This window comes from Eretmochelys imbricata, chromosome 25 (genome assembly GCF_965152235.1).
Source record: "Eretmochelys imbricata isolate rEreImb1 chromosome 25, rEreImb1.hap1, whole genome shotgun sequence".
NCBI classification, from domain to species: Eukaryota; Metazoa; Chordata; order Testudines; family Cheloniidae; genus Eretmochelys; species Eretmochelys imbricata.
In genome coordinates, this window is record NC_135596.1 from 14,598,621 (window position 1) to 14,615,662 (window position 17,042).

Here is a 17,042-nt window from a genome sequence, read left to right on the forward strand (position 1 = left end):
TGGCCAGACTGGTGCTGCACCCCAAACACAGACATCAAGCTGCACCTATGGTGGGGCAGGGGGCAAAGCAGGGTTTGGGAGCAGATGTGTGGGGCTGAGCTAACTGCATGAATGCTGGGAAGCTCAGGCGGCTGGATAACACCAGGCAGCAGCCCTACCCAGCCCACGCTAGAGCAGGGCCATTGAGAGCCCCAGGCATGGGATGTTACCAGCGGGACAGAGAGAATGTAGCAGGGAGGAGTCAGTTTGGAGAGACCAGCAACGGATGCTGACTGTCCCGCTCTGGGCTCCGCTCCCAGCCACGAGGTGCTTCCCCGTCTCAGCTGATTTTTCTAGTGATCGGGAACAAGGGTCCCCCCGCCCCACACCGACACTTCATGCGAGGAAAGTCTGTGGGTTGGCGCCCCCTGCTGGCACTAGCAGAGTTTAGGGAGAAGCCATGGGGGACAGTGACTTGGGAGGGGGGACGGTTTCGGATTGGGGGCGAGGTGGGACCCCAGGGCATGTTGTGAAAGGGCCTTTAAACCAGAGTGGGGGCGTGGGGGGGCATGTGTGAGTTGGGGGGCAGCAGCACTGGTGCTGCTCATTGCTGAGCCCGGATCAGGCCCATCCTTCTCCGGCTGCTGGGGGTCCGTCGGGTCTGGGTGGAGACCCCGGTCCTGAGGCCAGCGGGGTAGGCCACCACCTGGGAGGGAGCCCGCAATTGCTCGTTGCCTCTCATCTCGCGGCGGATCTCGGTCAGGGTGTCTGTGGGCGAGCTGAGCAGGCGCTGGAAGAAGCTCTGATGGGTGACGGGCTTCTCCTGGCAGTAGAAGGTCATGGCCGTGCCCATGTCAGACTTCATCTCCCGGGAGAAGCCGTCCGACGTGCCGTCGAAGCACCGGCCGATGGCGATCTCCTTGGCCAGCCGCGGGTTCTGGTCGGTGACCGTGTAGATGCCATAGTTGTGGCCCAGCGGGTCCACCGGCGCCAGCATGTTGAAGACCGTGGTGTCGTTGTTCTCCACCACCGGCGGGTGGCGGCCCAGGTACTCCCGCAGGAGGCTGTTGATGGCGGTGCGGCGGCAGCTGCCCTGAGGGACGATGGAGACCAAGGTGCGGTCAATCAGGCTCTGGTCGAAGAGCATCCCGCTGCATTTGAACTCCACGCAGGCAGCAGAGCTGTTGTAGATCTCCAGGTCCCGGACGCTGCGGGTGTCCCGTAGGCCATACAGCCGGCCACGTGTCCGGGGGTGGCTGCCGCCCACACTCCGGGACCTCACCATGTATTCCTGGGGCCCACTGATTTTCACCTTGATGTAGCAGGCCCTGAACTCCTGGGGGTTGGGCCACCAGGACAGGTAGTCCCCGGTCCAGGAGGTCAGGTCACTCTCCTTGAAGGGCACGACGTTGTACTCATACTTGTCCACCTCCACCCGGTAGAAGCGGAAGTGGTTGGCGTCAACAGGTGCCTCCTCACACTCCCTCAGGCTCCGGTAGGCGTAGATGGGCCCGTTGACCTCATCTATGTTGTTGGGGTTGGGCTTGGCCAGGTTGATCTTGAAGGCTGTCTTCTTGAGGCTGGGGTCGTCGTGGTCCGTCCGGCGGTAGCCCAGCTTGTTTAGGTAGGGCTGGGACACTCCCACGGCGTTGGGGTTGAGCTTGGGGCTGGAGGGCACGGCCTCCAGCTCCTCCCCGCCCATGGTGGCGGTGACGTAGGCCGTGTAGGCATCTGCCCGCTGGCCATCGCAGAAGGCAGGCAAGCAGGCCCCGTTGGGCCCGGTGAGGACACTGTCGAAGCGCCCCCAGGCTCGGGGGTTGGAGGAGTAGCCGGGCTCGGGCTCCAGGTTGATGAGGGTGACGACCACTCCCTCCAGCTGCTCGCTGGGGATGAACTTCTCGTTGCCATAGGCCCGGACCTTGACGAAGCAGCGGCGGCTCTCGGGCACGTCCAGGTTGAAGAGCCGCCTCTCGCGGATCTCCACGTTGCCGATCAAGAAGGCCCTCTCCTCTCGCTTGCCCCGCCGCTCCTTGGCCCGGCGGAAGGCGCCTTCCTCCTCCCACAGGCCTGTCTCAGGGTTCAGGGACCACAGCTTCATCTTCTGGAGGTGCTCGGGCATGCGGATCTGCTCCGCGTCTACCCGCACCTCCACCCGGCCCGTCCGCAGCACTTGATTGGACTCGCTCTCCCGGAAGTCCGCGGAGAACATGCCGTAGGTCCTCAGCGGGACGAGATCCCCCTCGGCATTGATGAAGTTGAGGTCACTGGAGGCAGCAGCCACCGTGGTGACGTCCCGGGGGTCCAGGAAGGTCACGCTGGCCTTGACAGTGCCATTGTACACCTCCCCGTCGGGCCGGAGGAAGGAGCCAGCTGGTATGACCATCTCCCCCACCGGCTCCTGGCCCTCCAGCTCCCCCAGCAGGATGATATTGGCCTGTGTGGGGTCCAGGTCCACTGGCTCTTTCTTCCGCATCACCTTGATGTCCTGGTAGATGGCACCGCCCCGGGGGTCGAAGGGCAGGACCTTGACCGTGTCCACAAACTTCTGCAGCCGGTCCACGAACCGAACCACGAGCCGCCGCGTGTCCGGGGGCACATCAATGGTGAAGGTGCCCTTGTAGCTGGTGAAGCCAATTTTCTCTTTGCCCAGGAAGATCTGGCTGAAGCGCAGCGGCTCCCCGTCGTCAGCTGCCGTCACCCTGCCGTGCACCAGGATCTTGGGCCGGGCGCACCTCTCACAGCCGCACTCGGCCACCACCTTGATGGGCAGGATGGAGCCGGCGCACTGGATCTCCCGCACCTCCATGCGCCGGATCCTGCAGCAGCGGCCTGCCCCATCCCGGCACTGCAGCTCATCCTTCAGGCTCCCAGCACAGCGGATGTCGGGGCAATGCCCCACATTGTAGTATGGAGAGCGCCTGGCCTCCTGGAAGCACTCGCTGGGCAGCTTGATGAGATATTCCTCCGGCTCGGCCTTGCAGCTCGGCTGCCCCTGGGCTGAGCCGGGGAGAGAAGAGACAAGTCACGTCAGGGGCTGTGAGACGAAATTCCTCCACCGCGCTTGACCGTTACCCGAGATGCCAAACACAGTGGTCTCTCCCCCACCAAGCACCAGACACCCCCTCCCTGACCCGGCTCCTTCTACAGCAAGGAGTAAAGCACTACTCACCCTGAGTACGGTTGCTAGGGCCTGCCCCTGCCCCGCCACCCCCTCCTCAATCCCTCTGGGCAGCCAGCCCCCATGCTGCTGAGTGTCTGACCTGGGATCCAGTGGCAGAAGCAACCCTACAATAATAAACCAGGCTGGGTGAAGGCCTGGCAGCTTCAAGTAGCCCTGGGGCAAGCCCCAGTCTCAGCTGCTGGGGAGCGTAGGTGACAGCCCCCCACAGGACAGGAGCACGTCACAGCCTAGCCGGGAGCTCCAGCTCATCCTGCAGCAGCTCCCGGTTCTGGCTGTGCCGGTGCTGGGTTCAGGCCCAGGTGGCCACCACAGCTGCCCCCTGCTTCTTGCCCCTCTCAGGGCCTGAGGCTCTACCCTGAGGGCAGCCTGGGCGCTGATCCAGCCCCCACTGGCATCATTGGACAGTCTCTAACCAGAGTCAATGGCCTTTCGATCAGTGGCCTTCAGGACTGGAGGAGATTCTGTCCCCAGCTCTCCCCAAGACAGCTAGTGCAATGGCCGACCGGGGTGAGCTGGGGATAGCGATCTGGTCTCCTGCCCAGCGCTGCCCCGCAGGGGGCACGGCTGCCCCGGGACTCACTAGTCACGGTCAGGAATGCAGGGGAGGATTTGATGGAGCCCACGTCAGTGCTGGCTTTGCAGTGATAGAATCCGGCCTGGTGCAGCCCCAGGTCCTGCAGCACCAAGCTGCTGTTGTATTTGTGGAGTTTCCTGTCCAGGAGCGTCCCGTTGTGGTACCTGCAGGAGACCGGCAAGCAGAGAGCATCAGCAACTGGCGGGGCTGGAGCATCGGGTCAAGCCTGCTGCTCAGTCGGCTCCTGGAGGAGTTTGTATGCACAGACCCATCCCTTCCATGCACACCCCCACAACCCCCCATCCCTTAACCCCCCAACAACACCCCCCCACACATAACCCCCCCTCCTGACACACCCAACCCTCTTTTAGCCCCCCCATAACACCCATCACCGCTCCAACCCCCACCCCCCCACAACCTCCCACCCCTCATCCTCCCACTACCCACACACTTAAGCCCCATGCACACACAATCCCCCACACCCCTAACACACAACCTCCCACACACACACACACACACTCATGCTGCTGTCTGAACGTTAAAGCTGGTTCTGCCGACAAGAATGGGACACGGGACAGGCTGGTGAAATGCAGGGTTCCTGCACACAGCTGTGCCAGTGCCCCTCACTCCCGACCTGCAGCCCCTTCCCCTGCTATTCCTGTCCTACAACACTGCCCCCACCTCGGTCTGGGAGGCCAGTCTAAGCCGGGGGCAAACCCAGGTCTTCCCCCAAGGCCGATGGTGGTGGCCAAGGGCTGGCTCGTCCTGTTCCTGCAACTCACCAGTAATATTTCGTGGGCCGGGGGGTGCCGGAGGCTTCACAGCAGAGAGTCACGCGCTGGCCTGCCACCCGCACCTTGGACTCCGGGTGCTTCACCACGTAGGGCTTCTCTGCCGGACAGAGGGGGAGCAGAAAAGGTGACGATGCCCCAGCAATAGCAACAACCACCCTCCCACACCACTACTCCGCTCCCCTCCCCCCATCTGCTCCCACCCCACCCCCCGTGTTCTACCTCACTCAGGAATCAGGCCCTGAATCTGCCCAGAATCCAGCTCCCGGCTCCCCCCAATTCTGTCTTACCCCCCCACACACACACACTCGCTGTCAGCTCCCCAAGAAGGCTCATGGCGCCTTCAGTCAGGGGGATCCTGTGCTTCAAGGGATTCTTTTTGTAGCAACCCTCCCAGATGGGTCACCAGCAGGGCTTGAACCTGGGGCCTTCGTCCCTGCAGTGCAGACCTCTAGCCACTAGAGCTCAAAGAGCAACCCCGTTAGCTGGCAGCAGTAGCAGGCTGTTCCCCTCTAAGTGGAGCACTCCCTAGAGGTGGGCATGGGACCGCCCCACACACCGGGCAGGGCCCCTTACCCAGCCTCTGCAGCGTGACCTGCACTGATGATGTCCTGGAGCCGTTGGAGACAATCGGAGCCTCGCCCGGGGCGAACGTCTCCAGCTGGACGCTGACATTGGCCCCGCTGCCGGCACAGACCCCCCGGATGCTGAAGCCGCCCCGGCGGTCGGTCCTGGCCAGCACGGCCTGTGGCTTGGCCTTGAGGGAGACCCGGGCATTGGCGAGGGCAGCCCCCTCGGTGCTCAGGACGCTGCCCACCAGGGTGTGGTCCTGGCACGTGCAACTGCTGCAGTTCTTGCTCACCTTGCCCTCGGTGCAGCTCATTTGGCAGGCTGAGGGGGACAGAGGCGAATGCAATGAGAGTGGAACACTCTAGGCCCCCCACCCCACCCCACCAGGACAGAGCAGGAATGGGGACCCTCGGGGCTCTGAGATGGGCCTACAGGACCCATCACCCTCCCCAAAATATCCAGGTGGTAGCAACAGGGCTCCTGACCCTTCCAAGGGAGGATCAGCCCTTCCCAGGCACTTTCACCCAATGATCCTGGGGAATATGCCAGGAGTGGAACAAGGTGGCCCAGCCAGCTGGCCATTGTACGTCATTGGGAACAAGAGGCAGCTCGTGCTTAAAGGAGACCCATGGCTGGGATGCCAGGGTGGTGGTGGCGGGGCCTGGGGAGAGGTGGGGCGCACGCCCCCCGGTTGGGCCTGTGCTGCTCGGAGCTGGGTTCAGGCCTGTCTCTAAGTCCCGGAGTGGGGAACGCTGGGCTCTGCTCCGTGGCAGCAGGGCAGGTGTTTCCCCCTGCTATCACCCCCACCCTCTGGGCATCTGAGCTTCCTAGGGTAGTTCTGCTTTCCCCAGGGCCGCAGGGAGGGGAGAGAGATTGGGACAGAGAAGAAATGGGGTGGGGTGGGGAGAGAATGGGGGTGAGAGGGGAGCTCACTTGCTGGGTCGTAACAGTCCTGCCTTTCTTACACACAGGTTTGGGCAAGATCTGAAAAGTGAGAGATTTCAAATTCCCCTCAGAGCTGAGGGGAAAACAAAGGGAGAGAGACGCGGACCTGGGTGAGTGGCTGGACTGGCTGGCTGGCTAGATGGGATGGATGAATGGATGGATAGATGGATGGATAGATGAATGGATGGATGGATAGATGAATGGATGAATGGATAGATGGATGGATAGATGAATGGATGAATGGATGAATGGATAGATGAATGGAGTAGGACCTAGGGTAATAACGGACAAGGGGCTGAGCTCGGGTCCCAACCATCTCAACCCAATTCACAAATCCAGGGGATTTTTGGGCTGTCCTGAAGAACAACAGTTCCCCGCCCTTCCTGGACAGATACCCTGAAATGCCCTGCCAGATACCCCAAAATGCAGGTCAGGCATGACCTGCCCCCCAAACCCTGGCCCCCCTTGCTGTGGGTGGCCCAGGGAGGGAGCCCCGGCGCAGCCAGTACCTGAGCAGGGTGTCCGGGCGCATTTCTGCACGTCCGAGGGGCGGCCGACGCAGCGGGACCTCTTGGATTTCTTGCAGCTCCGATGCCGGACTCGCTTCCCGCCGCTACCGCAGCTCTTGGAGCAGGGGCTCCAGGCGCCCCACTCGCTCCACCCAGCATCTGGGGGTGCAGACACCAGAGACCCCATCAGGCAGCAGTTCCTCCATGTGCAGGGTGCTGCACGGAGAATCCTGAGCCAGCGGCAGAGGCTGCCCACCAGCCCTGGAAACGGACCCGCCAGGAGAGCTCCCCCACCCTGCCCTGTGCATTGCCTGGAGAACACATCTGGTAGGGAAAGGGAGGGATCACCACCTGCAGCCCCCCCACTGCTGAGTCCTACTTGGGGGCAGACGTGACCCTCCAGGGAACCCAAGCTGGGTTTGGCCCTGAGCCCAGGGCATGCTGGGGCAGGACTTTGAAGGCTCCATCTCCTCTGTCCTCGTTGACACCAGTGCAAAGTGAGCGCGAAACACAAGCAGAGTGCAAGGGCAGCCGTTCTCGCCTGTGTTCGCACTGGTGCAAATGACGACACAAGGAGACTTGGAACGCACCTTGCCTTGAGTCCCATTGTGCCCCAAACTGGGGATGTGACCAACCTTGGTTTCACAAGAACACCCCCACCCCTACCCCGGCACGGCCTGAGGTCCCGGCCCCCCCCGAATTGGAGGATCATTCAAACCAAGCCTGGCATGCCTAGTGCTGGGACCCCCGGAACTGTTCGTTCCCAGCGTCAAGTTCACAGGCTCACCCTTCCACACGCGCCTGCCAGACTGTTTTTATGTCCTAGGCCTGCTACTTCAATTACCCTGAACGGCTCCCAGAGAACAGATGGGGCGGAAGCTGCCCATATGGGCCCAGTGCCGGAGAGCTGCGTGTAAAGAAAACTTGCCATGCATTGGGCTAGGAGGGGGAGTCAACTGAAAAGACCCCCCCAGCTATGCAAAGATCTGGGGCCTGTTCCCACAGAGAACGTATCCAGCGCTCAGAGCTGCCAGCCACCCGAAATGAACACCAGGCTCCCTGAAAGAGTCCATTAAAAAGAGCCTTGGCCATAAAAAACCAGCCGTTCTAGACCACAAGCACATGTCTGACATTCCTGCCTGTTGATGCACCGGCTGCACTGAGGGCCTTTATTGTTTAAAATTGGGGGGGGGGGGGCGGAGGTTTCCCTCCTTATTCCTGTTTTAATGAACGGGTGAAAGAAAAAGTCCTTTAAAATAATTCAGCTGGTGGCTGTAAGAAAAGCTGAATGTGCCATTGTGCCCAGAGGTGGCACGTGCAGGAGTCTGAAATAACTCGGCGTGTGTAGAGTGGGGCGGGCACGGACCAGCGAACGAGGCTGTACAAACAGAACAAAAAGACAGTCCCTGCCCCAAAGATCGTACAGTCGAAGGAGATTGAGTGAGTGAGAGAGTGTGTGTGTACACTGCCCCCTGCTGGCTGAGACTGTTCATGTACGTGGGGAGGTGCCCTGCCCTCCCCGGGATGGAATCGCAGCTGCTCCGCTGAACACCACAGGCCCCATAGCGCGAGATCTTTGTCAGTCGCTTTTTGGTGGGAGGCTGACAACCCTGCTGGGGCCTCGCTGTCCATCCAGCGCGTGTCTCTCACCACGAACGATCGGTGCCCCCAGCGAGCCAGGAGTGCCCAGGCCTCACGCTGTGGCCAGCCGGCCCCATGGTGAACCCGAGGGCTGAGCTCGGATCACGGGACCAGGACCCGGACCCATGCACAAGCCCCCCTGGGTCGCCCAGCAGCACCACGACCCGTTACCTGCGCAGGGCCCACCGCTGCACCCCCTCCGCTGCGTGGCTTTCCCTGCACACTTGGGCAGCTGCAGCAGCGACAGGGGCTGGCTGTTGAGGCAGCTGCGCTGTCGGGTCTGCAGCCCGCTGCCCCCGCAGGCGGTTCTGGAACAGGTGCTCCAGGCTGACCAGTGCGACCAGTCGTCGTGCTCTGGGGAGGCCAGGGAGACAAGAGGGGTTACTGCGGGGAAGCGCCCAGGGCAGAGAATCCCGATGGAGTAATTTCATGGTGAGTAACCGTTCTCTCAAGACACCCGGCTGGCAGAAGGGTCCTCAGCCTTCAGGGCACAGGGGTCAGGAGGGAGGGCAGGGGCAGCCTGGGCCTCGCGCATCACTGGGACGGGGTGAAGCACCAGGGACTGGCAATGAAGAGTGGAAGGGCCCAGCACCCGTGGGACCCCCCTAGGCTGACACAAAACGGCAGGGTGGTGGGGCTCAACACCCATGAGACCGGGGATCTGGAGGTGGCACTGCCTGGTGACCCTCAGAGCCAGCCCCCTCCCCCTCCCCAAGACACTCACTCACCCACGGGGCACAGGAAGCGGACGTGGTAGTTGGAGCAAGTTCTGCCCCCCGGCTGCTCCCGGTTGATGCACCAGAATCCCTTCTCGGGGCTGTAGTGCACGATCTCGCCCACATCCTCAGGCAGCTCCCACTCGGTGGTGCGGGCTTGGATGGAGACTGGCCGGGTGCACACCCGCTCCCGGTAGTAGAAGCGGACGGCCTCCAGGCTCTCGTAATCGCCCTCCCCGCCAGGGTGGTCCACATTGAACCAGGAGGTCCACTCGGTGGCACCTAGGGGGCAGGGAAAGGAACCCATGGTTATCCCGCTCGGAGCTTGCGGGTGAGGGTGGTTGATCGTCATGCTTCAGGTCAGATTCCCCACTTGCATCAGGAAGGAATCCCCCCCCCCGAGTTATAAGGCCACCCTAGCAGGTGCAACATCTAGGCAGCGCCAAGGCCCCGGATAGATGGGCCACTGGCTTGTTCTAGCCTGGCTGATTTCTTGGCCTTTTGCCGGATCAGGGCTGGTTTTAATTGTCCCTGCTCTAGGTCAAAGCCCGTATGTTTGCTGGCTCTCTCACCAGCCTGGCAGGCAGCTGTGCTCCCCACAGCAGCTGCCATCACCCTGTGCACCAGCTCAGTGGCCTGCCTGGGCTCTGCCCCTCTGGGTATCCGTGCCCAATGCCCCTGTCAGTTACCACCCTCCAGGATGGATGCTTCAGTCCAGGCTTCTTCCGTGGTTCAGTTTATAGCAGCAAATTGCCTCTTAGCGGGGCTATTCGGGGAACTCATTGGGGCAGGGCCTGGCTTTTTGTTTGAACAGCCCCTAGCACCAGTGATCCCGTGCAGGGGTCTGCAGTTGTGTGATGGACACTTGACAAAATTACCGGACTTAGTGAGGACATTGGCTGGGTGTTATGTCATTCAGTCATTCCATTTCTTGAAAAATTACCACAGACCTCAATTTTTTTTACTGCACAGACACGTTGCTGACCCCTGGCTCCTGCGCTGGCCCCAGCTCCACAGCTCCTCCATGCCAGGGGACACAGACAATAAACAGCGCACTCTGTCTACGCACCACACATCACCGCAATGGCTAGGGGACATGGGGCCACCTGCAGGCCAGCTGCACCCCCTTTGCATCTTGCCATCGCAGATCCTGGAGGACTGGAGTGGGGCGGGGGGCCTCAGCTGGCACCATCCCGAGGGATTTGCTAAAGCCAGGAGTCAGGACCCGTCTGGGCTTTCGGATCCGGGGCCTTTAAGCTGCAGTTATTCTTTTTAAAATTATTTAAAAATATTTTATGAATTGAAAGGGAGGGGATGTTGCTGCTTCGCCGGTGCCCCCAATCCCAACCCACAGCCCCCTGTGTGATGAAGTGGGACTGTTCTTAATGTTACCTCTGAATAGTGTGGGGGTGCCTCAGTTTCCCCTATGCAGTTCTTAAGTATCTAGGTGGTGGGGTAAGGGTGTATAATCACTGCAGAGCCCTAGAGGGCAGGTGTGTGCAGGAGTCTGGACACAGAGGATGGCCGACACCCTGTTTCCTGGCAACTAATGGCCTGGGCCCTTCCCCCTTACAAGGTGAGAGCTAAAGGGTTGGAGAACAAAGGAATCAGGTGACCTCCTGGCCCGGGGAAAGGGACAAAGCCCAGAGGAGGAGGGGCTGGAGGGAGTTTCAGTTTGGGGCTGGCTGGGACATGGAGTGAAGGGCAGATGTGGTTGTCTGGCTCACTGCCCCCCAAAATGGACCCAGCTGAGGGATCCCGTTCTCTGCACCTACAAGCTCTGTTTTAGACCATGTTCCTGTCGTCTAATAAACCTTCTGTGCTACTGGCTGGCCGAGAGTCACGTCTGACTGCGGAGTTGGGGAGCAGGACCCTCTGGCTTCCCCAGGACCCCGCCTGAGCGGACTCGCTGTGGGAAGCGCACGGAGGGGCAGAGGATGCTGAATGCTCCGAGGTCAGACCCAGGAAGGTGGAAGCTGTGTGAGCTGTGTGTCCTGCAGACAGGCTGCTCCCAGAAGGAAGTCCCCAGAGTCCTGACTGGCTTCATGGGGATCAGTTCCAGAGCATGGCCCAGGGACTCCGTGACACCCTGCTAGCCCAGCCCTGGGCTGCCTCGACAGGTCTGCCGGTGCCCCCCAGTCCCAACCCACAGCCCCCTGCTAGCCCAGCCCTGGGCTGCCCCACTAGCTCAGCTGGTGCTTCCCCCCCCCCACACACCCCAATCTCAACCTGCAGGTTTGTACTATGCCATCCCCCCTGACCATGGCATTTGGTTACTTCAAAACAGGGCAGGCAGTGAACCTGCAAACAGGGCCAGCTATGGACAGCACCGCACCTGCTGTGTCCACGCTGAGAGGCTTTCCACCAGGCCTCTTTTTCTGGTGTTTCCCCAGCACATTGGTCTTGGCCGGTCGGGAATCATCCTTCAGGGGCTCTGTTGAAAGAATCACACAATGGAAGTGTTTGTATCCCCCACCTCTGCTCCACCCCACTGCCCCATACCAGGCCCCTCCTCCACTGGCCCAGAGAACCACTATGAGCACAGGGCCCTTCTGAATTGCTGGATTTCGCCACAGCGAATAAACAAAAGGTTGGTTTCATAACAAGAGTTGAGACTTGTTCGTACAGCGCCAGGCACAAGGTGGCCCTGGTAGGGCCGGGGCTCCCCAGTGCTAATGCAGCACCTGCAGTCCGTCAGAACGCATGGCTAAATGTATTTGGCTCGTTGATCTGATGAGCAGTTGCAATGGTTTGTCACGTTCTCTGGAGGGCCCTGACCCCCGGGTATTGGAGCTGGGCAGGAAACTGCACAGAAGTGGGTCCAACAAGAGATATGACCCCACCCACCTCGTCTCTCATCCTGGGAACATTTTCAAGCGATTGAAAAAAAAATGTCCCTGTCCCGAATCAAGGCAAAAAGCGGAAACCTCAGAAAATTTTGTGAGCCAGAAATAAGAATAAAAAACAAGCTGAGAGTTTCTTCCAATCATTTCAAAACACTGGTTTGACTTTGACTTTCCCCCCCTTTTCACTATAATGAGCTGAAGCTTTGACACCCAAAGTCACTTCACGCTGGACACTCGTTCATTTCGAAAACGGGGCTCACAATTACAAATCTTTTAACGAAAACAAACTTGTAAGCTGAAAAATGTGTCCCAAACGGACCCTTCCCCAGGAGAAGTCTGGACTTCAACCAGTCGGGGTTTGCCAAAGACAAAGCTTCTGTCAAAAGATTCTGACTTCATCCCATCCCTGCGCTCCGGCGCTTGCTACTAAATCTCTGCGAGCGGGAAGTCCTGACAGCAAAGGAAGGACCTGTTCCCAAGGGCCTTTGTATTGCGTACAAACTCCAAAACCTGCCCAACTGGAGAAGGGGCTCCTCAGTGATCTAACTGTAAAAGACACAACGGCTCCCACAGCGGGGACGCGTCTGTCTAGACGGGTGGTTCTCAGCTGATGGGTTGTGACCCCAGGGCTGTCATGACTCCCGGCTGGGGGTCAGGAGGCATGAAACGTTTATTTCAATCTAAAGCGAAATAATAGTCACTCCCAGCCCACACGCTGCCTTCCTGCCCCCAAGGCCCAGCATTCTCTGCCAGCTGCTCCCAATAGGCACACAAAGTCACTGTATGGGCCGAGCAGCCTTGTCAATACCTTTTATCATAAGGATAAGGAGATCGTGAAGGTTTTTGACTGTGAATAAGTGCTCGAGAATTTGGAACGTCTGAGAGACGCGGGGCTGGAGCTATTGGGCCGATATTGGCAGGAAAGGCGGGTTCCTGTAAGTGATGGGATCTGTGGCCCTGACGGTTCGGAGGTTGTGCTGATCAAAGCAGGAACGCAGCCCAAGGGCTGAACAGGAGTGAGGCCTCCTCGAAAATGCATCAGAGATAGGGCTGGATTCTGATTTCAACTGCACCAGCACAAATCCAGAGCCGCTCTACGCGAGTCGATGGGGTAACTCCAGATTTACACCGAAGCCGGCGAACAGGCTGGGAACCTGCAATGAGTTGGACTTCAAAGGCCAACAGGCTCGTGCGATAAGATGAGCCAAGGCTGCTGATGCGAAAATAACCCTCAGAGGGTTTCAGAGTAACAGCCGTGTTAGTCTGTATTCGCAAAAAGAAAAGGAGGACTTGTGGCACCTTAGAGACTAACCAATTTATTTGAGCATGAGCTTTCGTGAGCTACAGCTCACTTCATCGGATGCATACCGTGGAAACTGCAGTATATATAATGTCTTCTGCAGTTTCCACAGTATGCATCCGATGAAGTGAGCTGTACCTCAGAGGGTAGCATTCTCTCTCCCGAGCCCCCTTGGCTGCTTGTTAATTTCATCTGGGCGGAATCTCCCTGCCAACAAATTGTTTGGCTCTTGATTTTTTGGGATGGGAAGGGGCGGGTCTATTTCTGCCTCCCAGTGGTGTGTATAAGTGATACTGTGCTCATGTGTCCCCCCCACACTGAACTGGGCTGAAGCCCCCCTTCCCATGGGGGTAGGGGAGTCTGGTGGACACAACTGTGCAGCAGATGGCATCTGAAGGGCACAATGCAGGTCCCTATTGCAGGTGGCATGCACCATACAATTCACCCCTCTTCCCCTGGCAGGAGAGAAGAACAGAAAAGACCTCGCCCAGGGGAGCAAAGGGAGCTATGAGGGGTGAACAATCAATGGATCCTTTGTTTATTACACATCACAGGCCCCAGGCTGGGTTCACTAATGGTTCTGCCCAGTGTCCCTGCTGCGGGAAGCCTCCAAACACCAATTTCTCTGGGCTTGTGTCCAGTAGGAACCAGAGAGGTTTGAAACACAACCGATCCGGCTCTGAACCATGAGGGAGGTAACCCAGGGAATGTGGGTCCCTTGCAAATGGATGGTTAGGAGTCTGTGTCTGTGTGCAAGGTGTTAAAGGAATGCAGAGAGTGAGGACTCAGTATATATACACACACACACACTATCAGAGGGGTAGCTGTGATAGTCTGTATCCACAAAAAACAACAAGGAGTCCGGTGGCACCTTAAAGACTAACAGATTTATTTGGGCATAAGCTTTTGTGGGTAAAAACCCATTTCATCAGATGCGTGCGTGTGTGTGTCAGTCCGTCGGTCAGTCTCTGTCTGTCTGTCAGTCAAACTGGCCTCAGTCTGAATCTCTGTCTAAAACTGAGTTCCAAAATGACCCCCAATCTCCAACAGGGGGTGATAGGGTCTTCTGCACCATCAAGCCCTGACCTCAGGAGCCACCTGGCCCCTGCCTTCATGCCAGCAGATTACCGGGATCCGTGCTAAATAATGGAGGAAAAGCCCATTTCCCCATGCTTGACCCCGACACCAGGCATATTTCCATTCCCACACTCTAGGGGGACCATACATCTGGTTTCAGCTGGGACGGTCCCTTTTTTTTAGTCCTGTCCCGGTTTTTTTTTTTTTTTTTTTCCCTTTTCTCCCCATAAGGAGGCATTTGTCCCTGCTCTTGCCGACTGGATCAGCTGACAAGAGCAAACGGGACAGATGCCGACTTTTGCCAAAAAGAAGCCAGGTGGAGTGCGAAGGAGCATGCCGGGGAGAGGGGGTGTGAACGGAGACGCCAATCACTCGCAGCTGGGGGGGGCAGGACTGGGCTGGGGAGGCAGTGTTCCAGCCATGGGCAACGGCCACAGGCGAGGTGAGGGGGCCTCAGGCAAGCAGCTGGGGGTGTCCTGTTTTCTCTTTGGGAAATATGGTCGCCCTGCCGCACACTGCTGGCAGAGCGGGAAGGTGCTGTGCTGGGGATCTCCCAAGGCGTATGCCCAGGAGCTCTCCGGGCACACTCATGTCTATGATACAAAGCCAAGTCGACATAAGGCAGCTTACGTCAACCTAACTATGTAAGCGTCCACACTACAGCCTCCCTCGCGCTGCTGTAACTCGCCCACTTTGCAGACCTAGCGAATCCACCTCGCCAAGAGGCATCGGGCTTAGGGCAATGTCGTTTGGGTGACCTGGACATGAAAAACCACAGTCATGACTGCGGTGGCTGTAAAATCAACCTCACATAAGTCAGCGCTGCACAGGAGCCCCCTGACCCCCGGGCAGGTCCTGGCTCTTCCCCAGTATATTGAGGGGCTGGGGGAAGCTGCAGCATGGAGAGTCCTCCTGGGAGGTGAAAGTCTTGTCTGGGAGGCAGGTGCTTGGGGGTAGCAGCAGCTGGGGGGCTATCACTCAGGGCTTGGGCTGTGCCCAGCGTCTCCACTGGGGTCATGCCAAGCTTGGGCGAGGAGCAGAAATTGGGGGTCACTGGAACCTGCGGAGCAGCTCGTTCCCCTACCGGCCCTATTGTGTCAGTTGACTCAACTCCCCACCACCAAGCGTGAAGCCTCCCAGAGAGCTCCCCAAGGCCCAGCAAGCCAGAGGCCACTAGCCACAAGGGCCCCCCAGCCAGCCACGGTACCTCTGTGCACCCAGCACTCACCCACCAGCCGATCTGCAGGGGCAGGGAAGCTAAGAGCCAGGCACAGGGGTGAGGGTGGGGTGCAGAGATGGGGGGCCAATATTGCCCCTGTGGGTGTTGGGGTGAAGGGAGTGACCCCGCCAGTGGCTGGGTCTAAGCCGATGCAACCCCCAGCTGGCTAGGGAAGCCCCCTGGTGATGCGGGAGGGGGGATTTTGTGTTTCTAACCTCGCCGCGCTTTGCATGCACGCTCGGTGCACCCCGGGCGCTCCCCGGGTCGGCTTCCCCGCCCTGCCCCTGCCGAGGGAGCGGCGAGACACCCGGGGAGCCGGGCAGCGGCCAGTGATTCCCCGGAGGTCACATCACACATGCAGCAAGTCAGCGACAGAACCAGCCAGGGAACCCAGGCGTCCCGGTGCTAGCAGCTCCCTTCTCTGGGCAGCCCCGCCGGCCCGGGCGGCCACACTGTGAATGGGGGGCGGGGAGCAGCGAGCCGAGGGCGGGAGGGGCAGGGGGGCAGGGGGTCTCCCCGGCTGTGCCCCCGCCCCAGCCCAGCCAGGGTCCGGGGGTTCCCCAGCCGGGCCGCGCTGCGAGACCCCAGGAGACAGGCAGCCCAGTGCGCTGGGGGCGCAGCGGCCAGGTGGGGGCTTCTCCCCGGAGCCGGCTCACCTGGGGCTGCCCCCGGCGGCGCAGGGACCTGCGGGCCCCCGCCGCGGCTCACCCCCCAGGGCACCAGCCTTACCTCGGGCCAGGGCCAGGGCCAGGCTGGCGGCGAAGAGCAGCAGGGCCGGCGTGAGTGGCACCATCCCGCTGCGCCGGGCTCCGAATAACCCTCCTCCGGGAGCTCCGGCTGCGCGGGGCGGGGCGGGGCGCTCCTGGAGCCGGCTCGGGGCGGACTGGGAGCACAGCGGAGTCTCCGGGCTATATAGGAGGCCTGTCCCCCGCTCCCTCCACCATTGGTTTGCGCTGGGATCCCGCTCTGGCAGGAGAAATCGGACACTGGCCGTCGGGGTTTGTCGGCGCGGCTGGGGCTGGAAAGGTGTCAAGAGGAAAGGGGAGGGAAAAGCCCCGCTGGCGCGGTTTGGCCAGGCGCGGGGCTGCGGACCCCGGGGAGAAGGGGGCCGTGGCTTTGCAAAGGCGCTAAAACTGGCTCTGGCTTTGTGGATTGGAACCTACAGCGGCCCAGGTCCCACCAACTCAACCCAGCCCCTGCCAGGACAAGAGATGCAAAAGCTGTGGAGGTCTGATCAGAAACACCCCCCCCAGCACCCCCCACCTTTGGAGACCCATGGGTCCCACACACGCCTGGCACAAGGTGGGGCGCACTTCGTCCAGCACACTGCGTGAAACCAGGCAATCACAACCCCCCCCCGCCCCAGTGAACCTACACAGGCAAAGGATAACAGCCGGAAACACCCTGTCACCCCGGCCCAAGGCGTCTCACAAAGCGATGGCTCTGTAGGGCCGGAGCAGTCAAAGGGAACCTGCCCAGGGCCTTCAAAAGAGGAGCCTGAGAGCTTAAATGAATAAACTTTGGTAGACACTAATTCTCAGGGACTGCACTATATCCACACACACACCCCTGCTGCCTTTCACACACACACACACACGTTGCCTTTCACACACACCCCCCCCCCTTTCCCTCCCTCCTTCCTTTCCCCCCATCACTGGAGGGGGGTTAACCGGCCACTTCTCCAGCAATGGTCC

The 17,042-nt window shown here is 60.0% G+C and overlaps 1 protein-coding gene across 1 annotated transcript; it reads right to left on the minus strand.

Moving 5' to 3' along the window:
* Positions 1 to 583: 583 nt before the first annotated feature.
* Positions 584 to 16,141, minus strand: CILP2 (cartilage intermediate layer protein 2). Its single transcript, XM_077805418.1, has 9 exons — positions 16,078 to 16,141; positions 11,242 to 11,340; positions 8,919 to 9,188; positions 8,362 to 8,544; positions 6,550 to 6,708; positions 5,102 to 5,416; positions 4,517 to 4,625; positions 3,741 to 3,898; positions 584 to 2,976 (listed from the first exon to the last, which is right to left on the minus strand). The coding sequence occupies exons 1-9, from the start codon at positions 16,139 to 16,141 to the stop codon at positions 584 to 586; spliced, it is 3,750 nt and encodes a 1,249-aa protein (XP_077661544.1).
* Between the last annotated feature and the right edge of the window lie 901 nt (positions 16,142 to 17,042).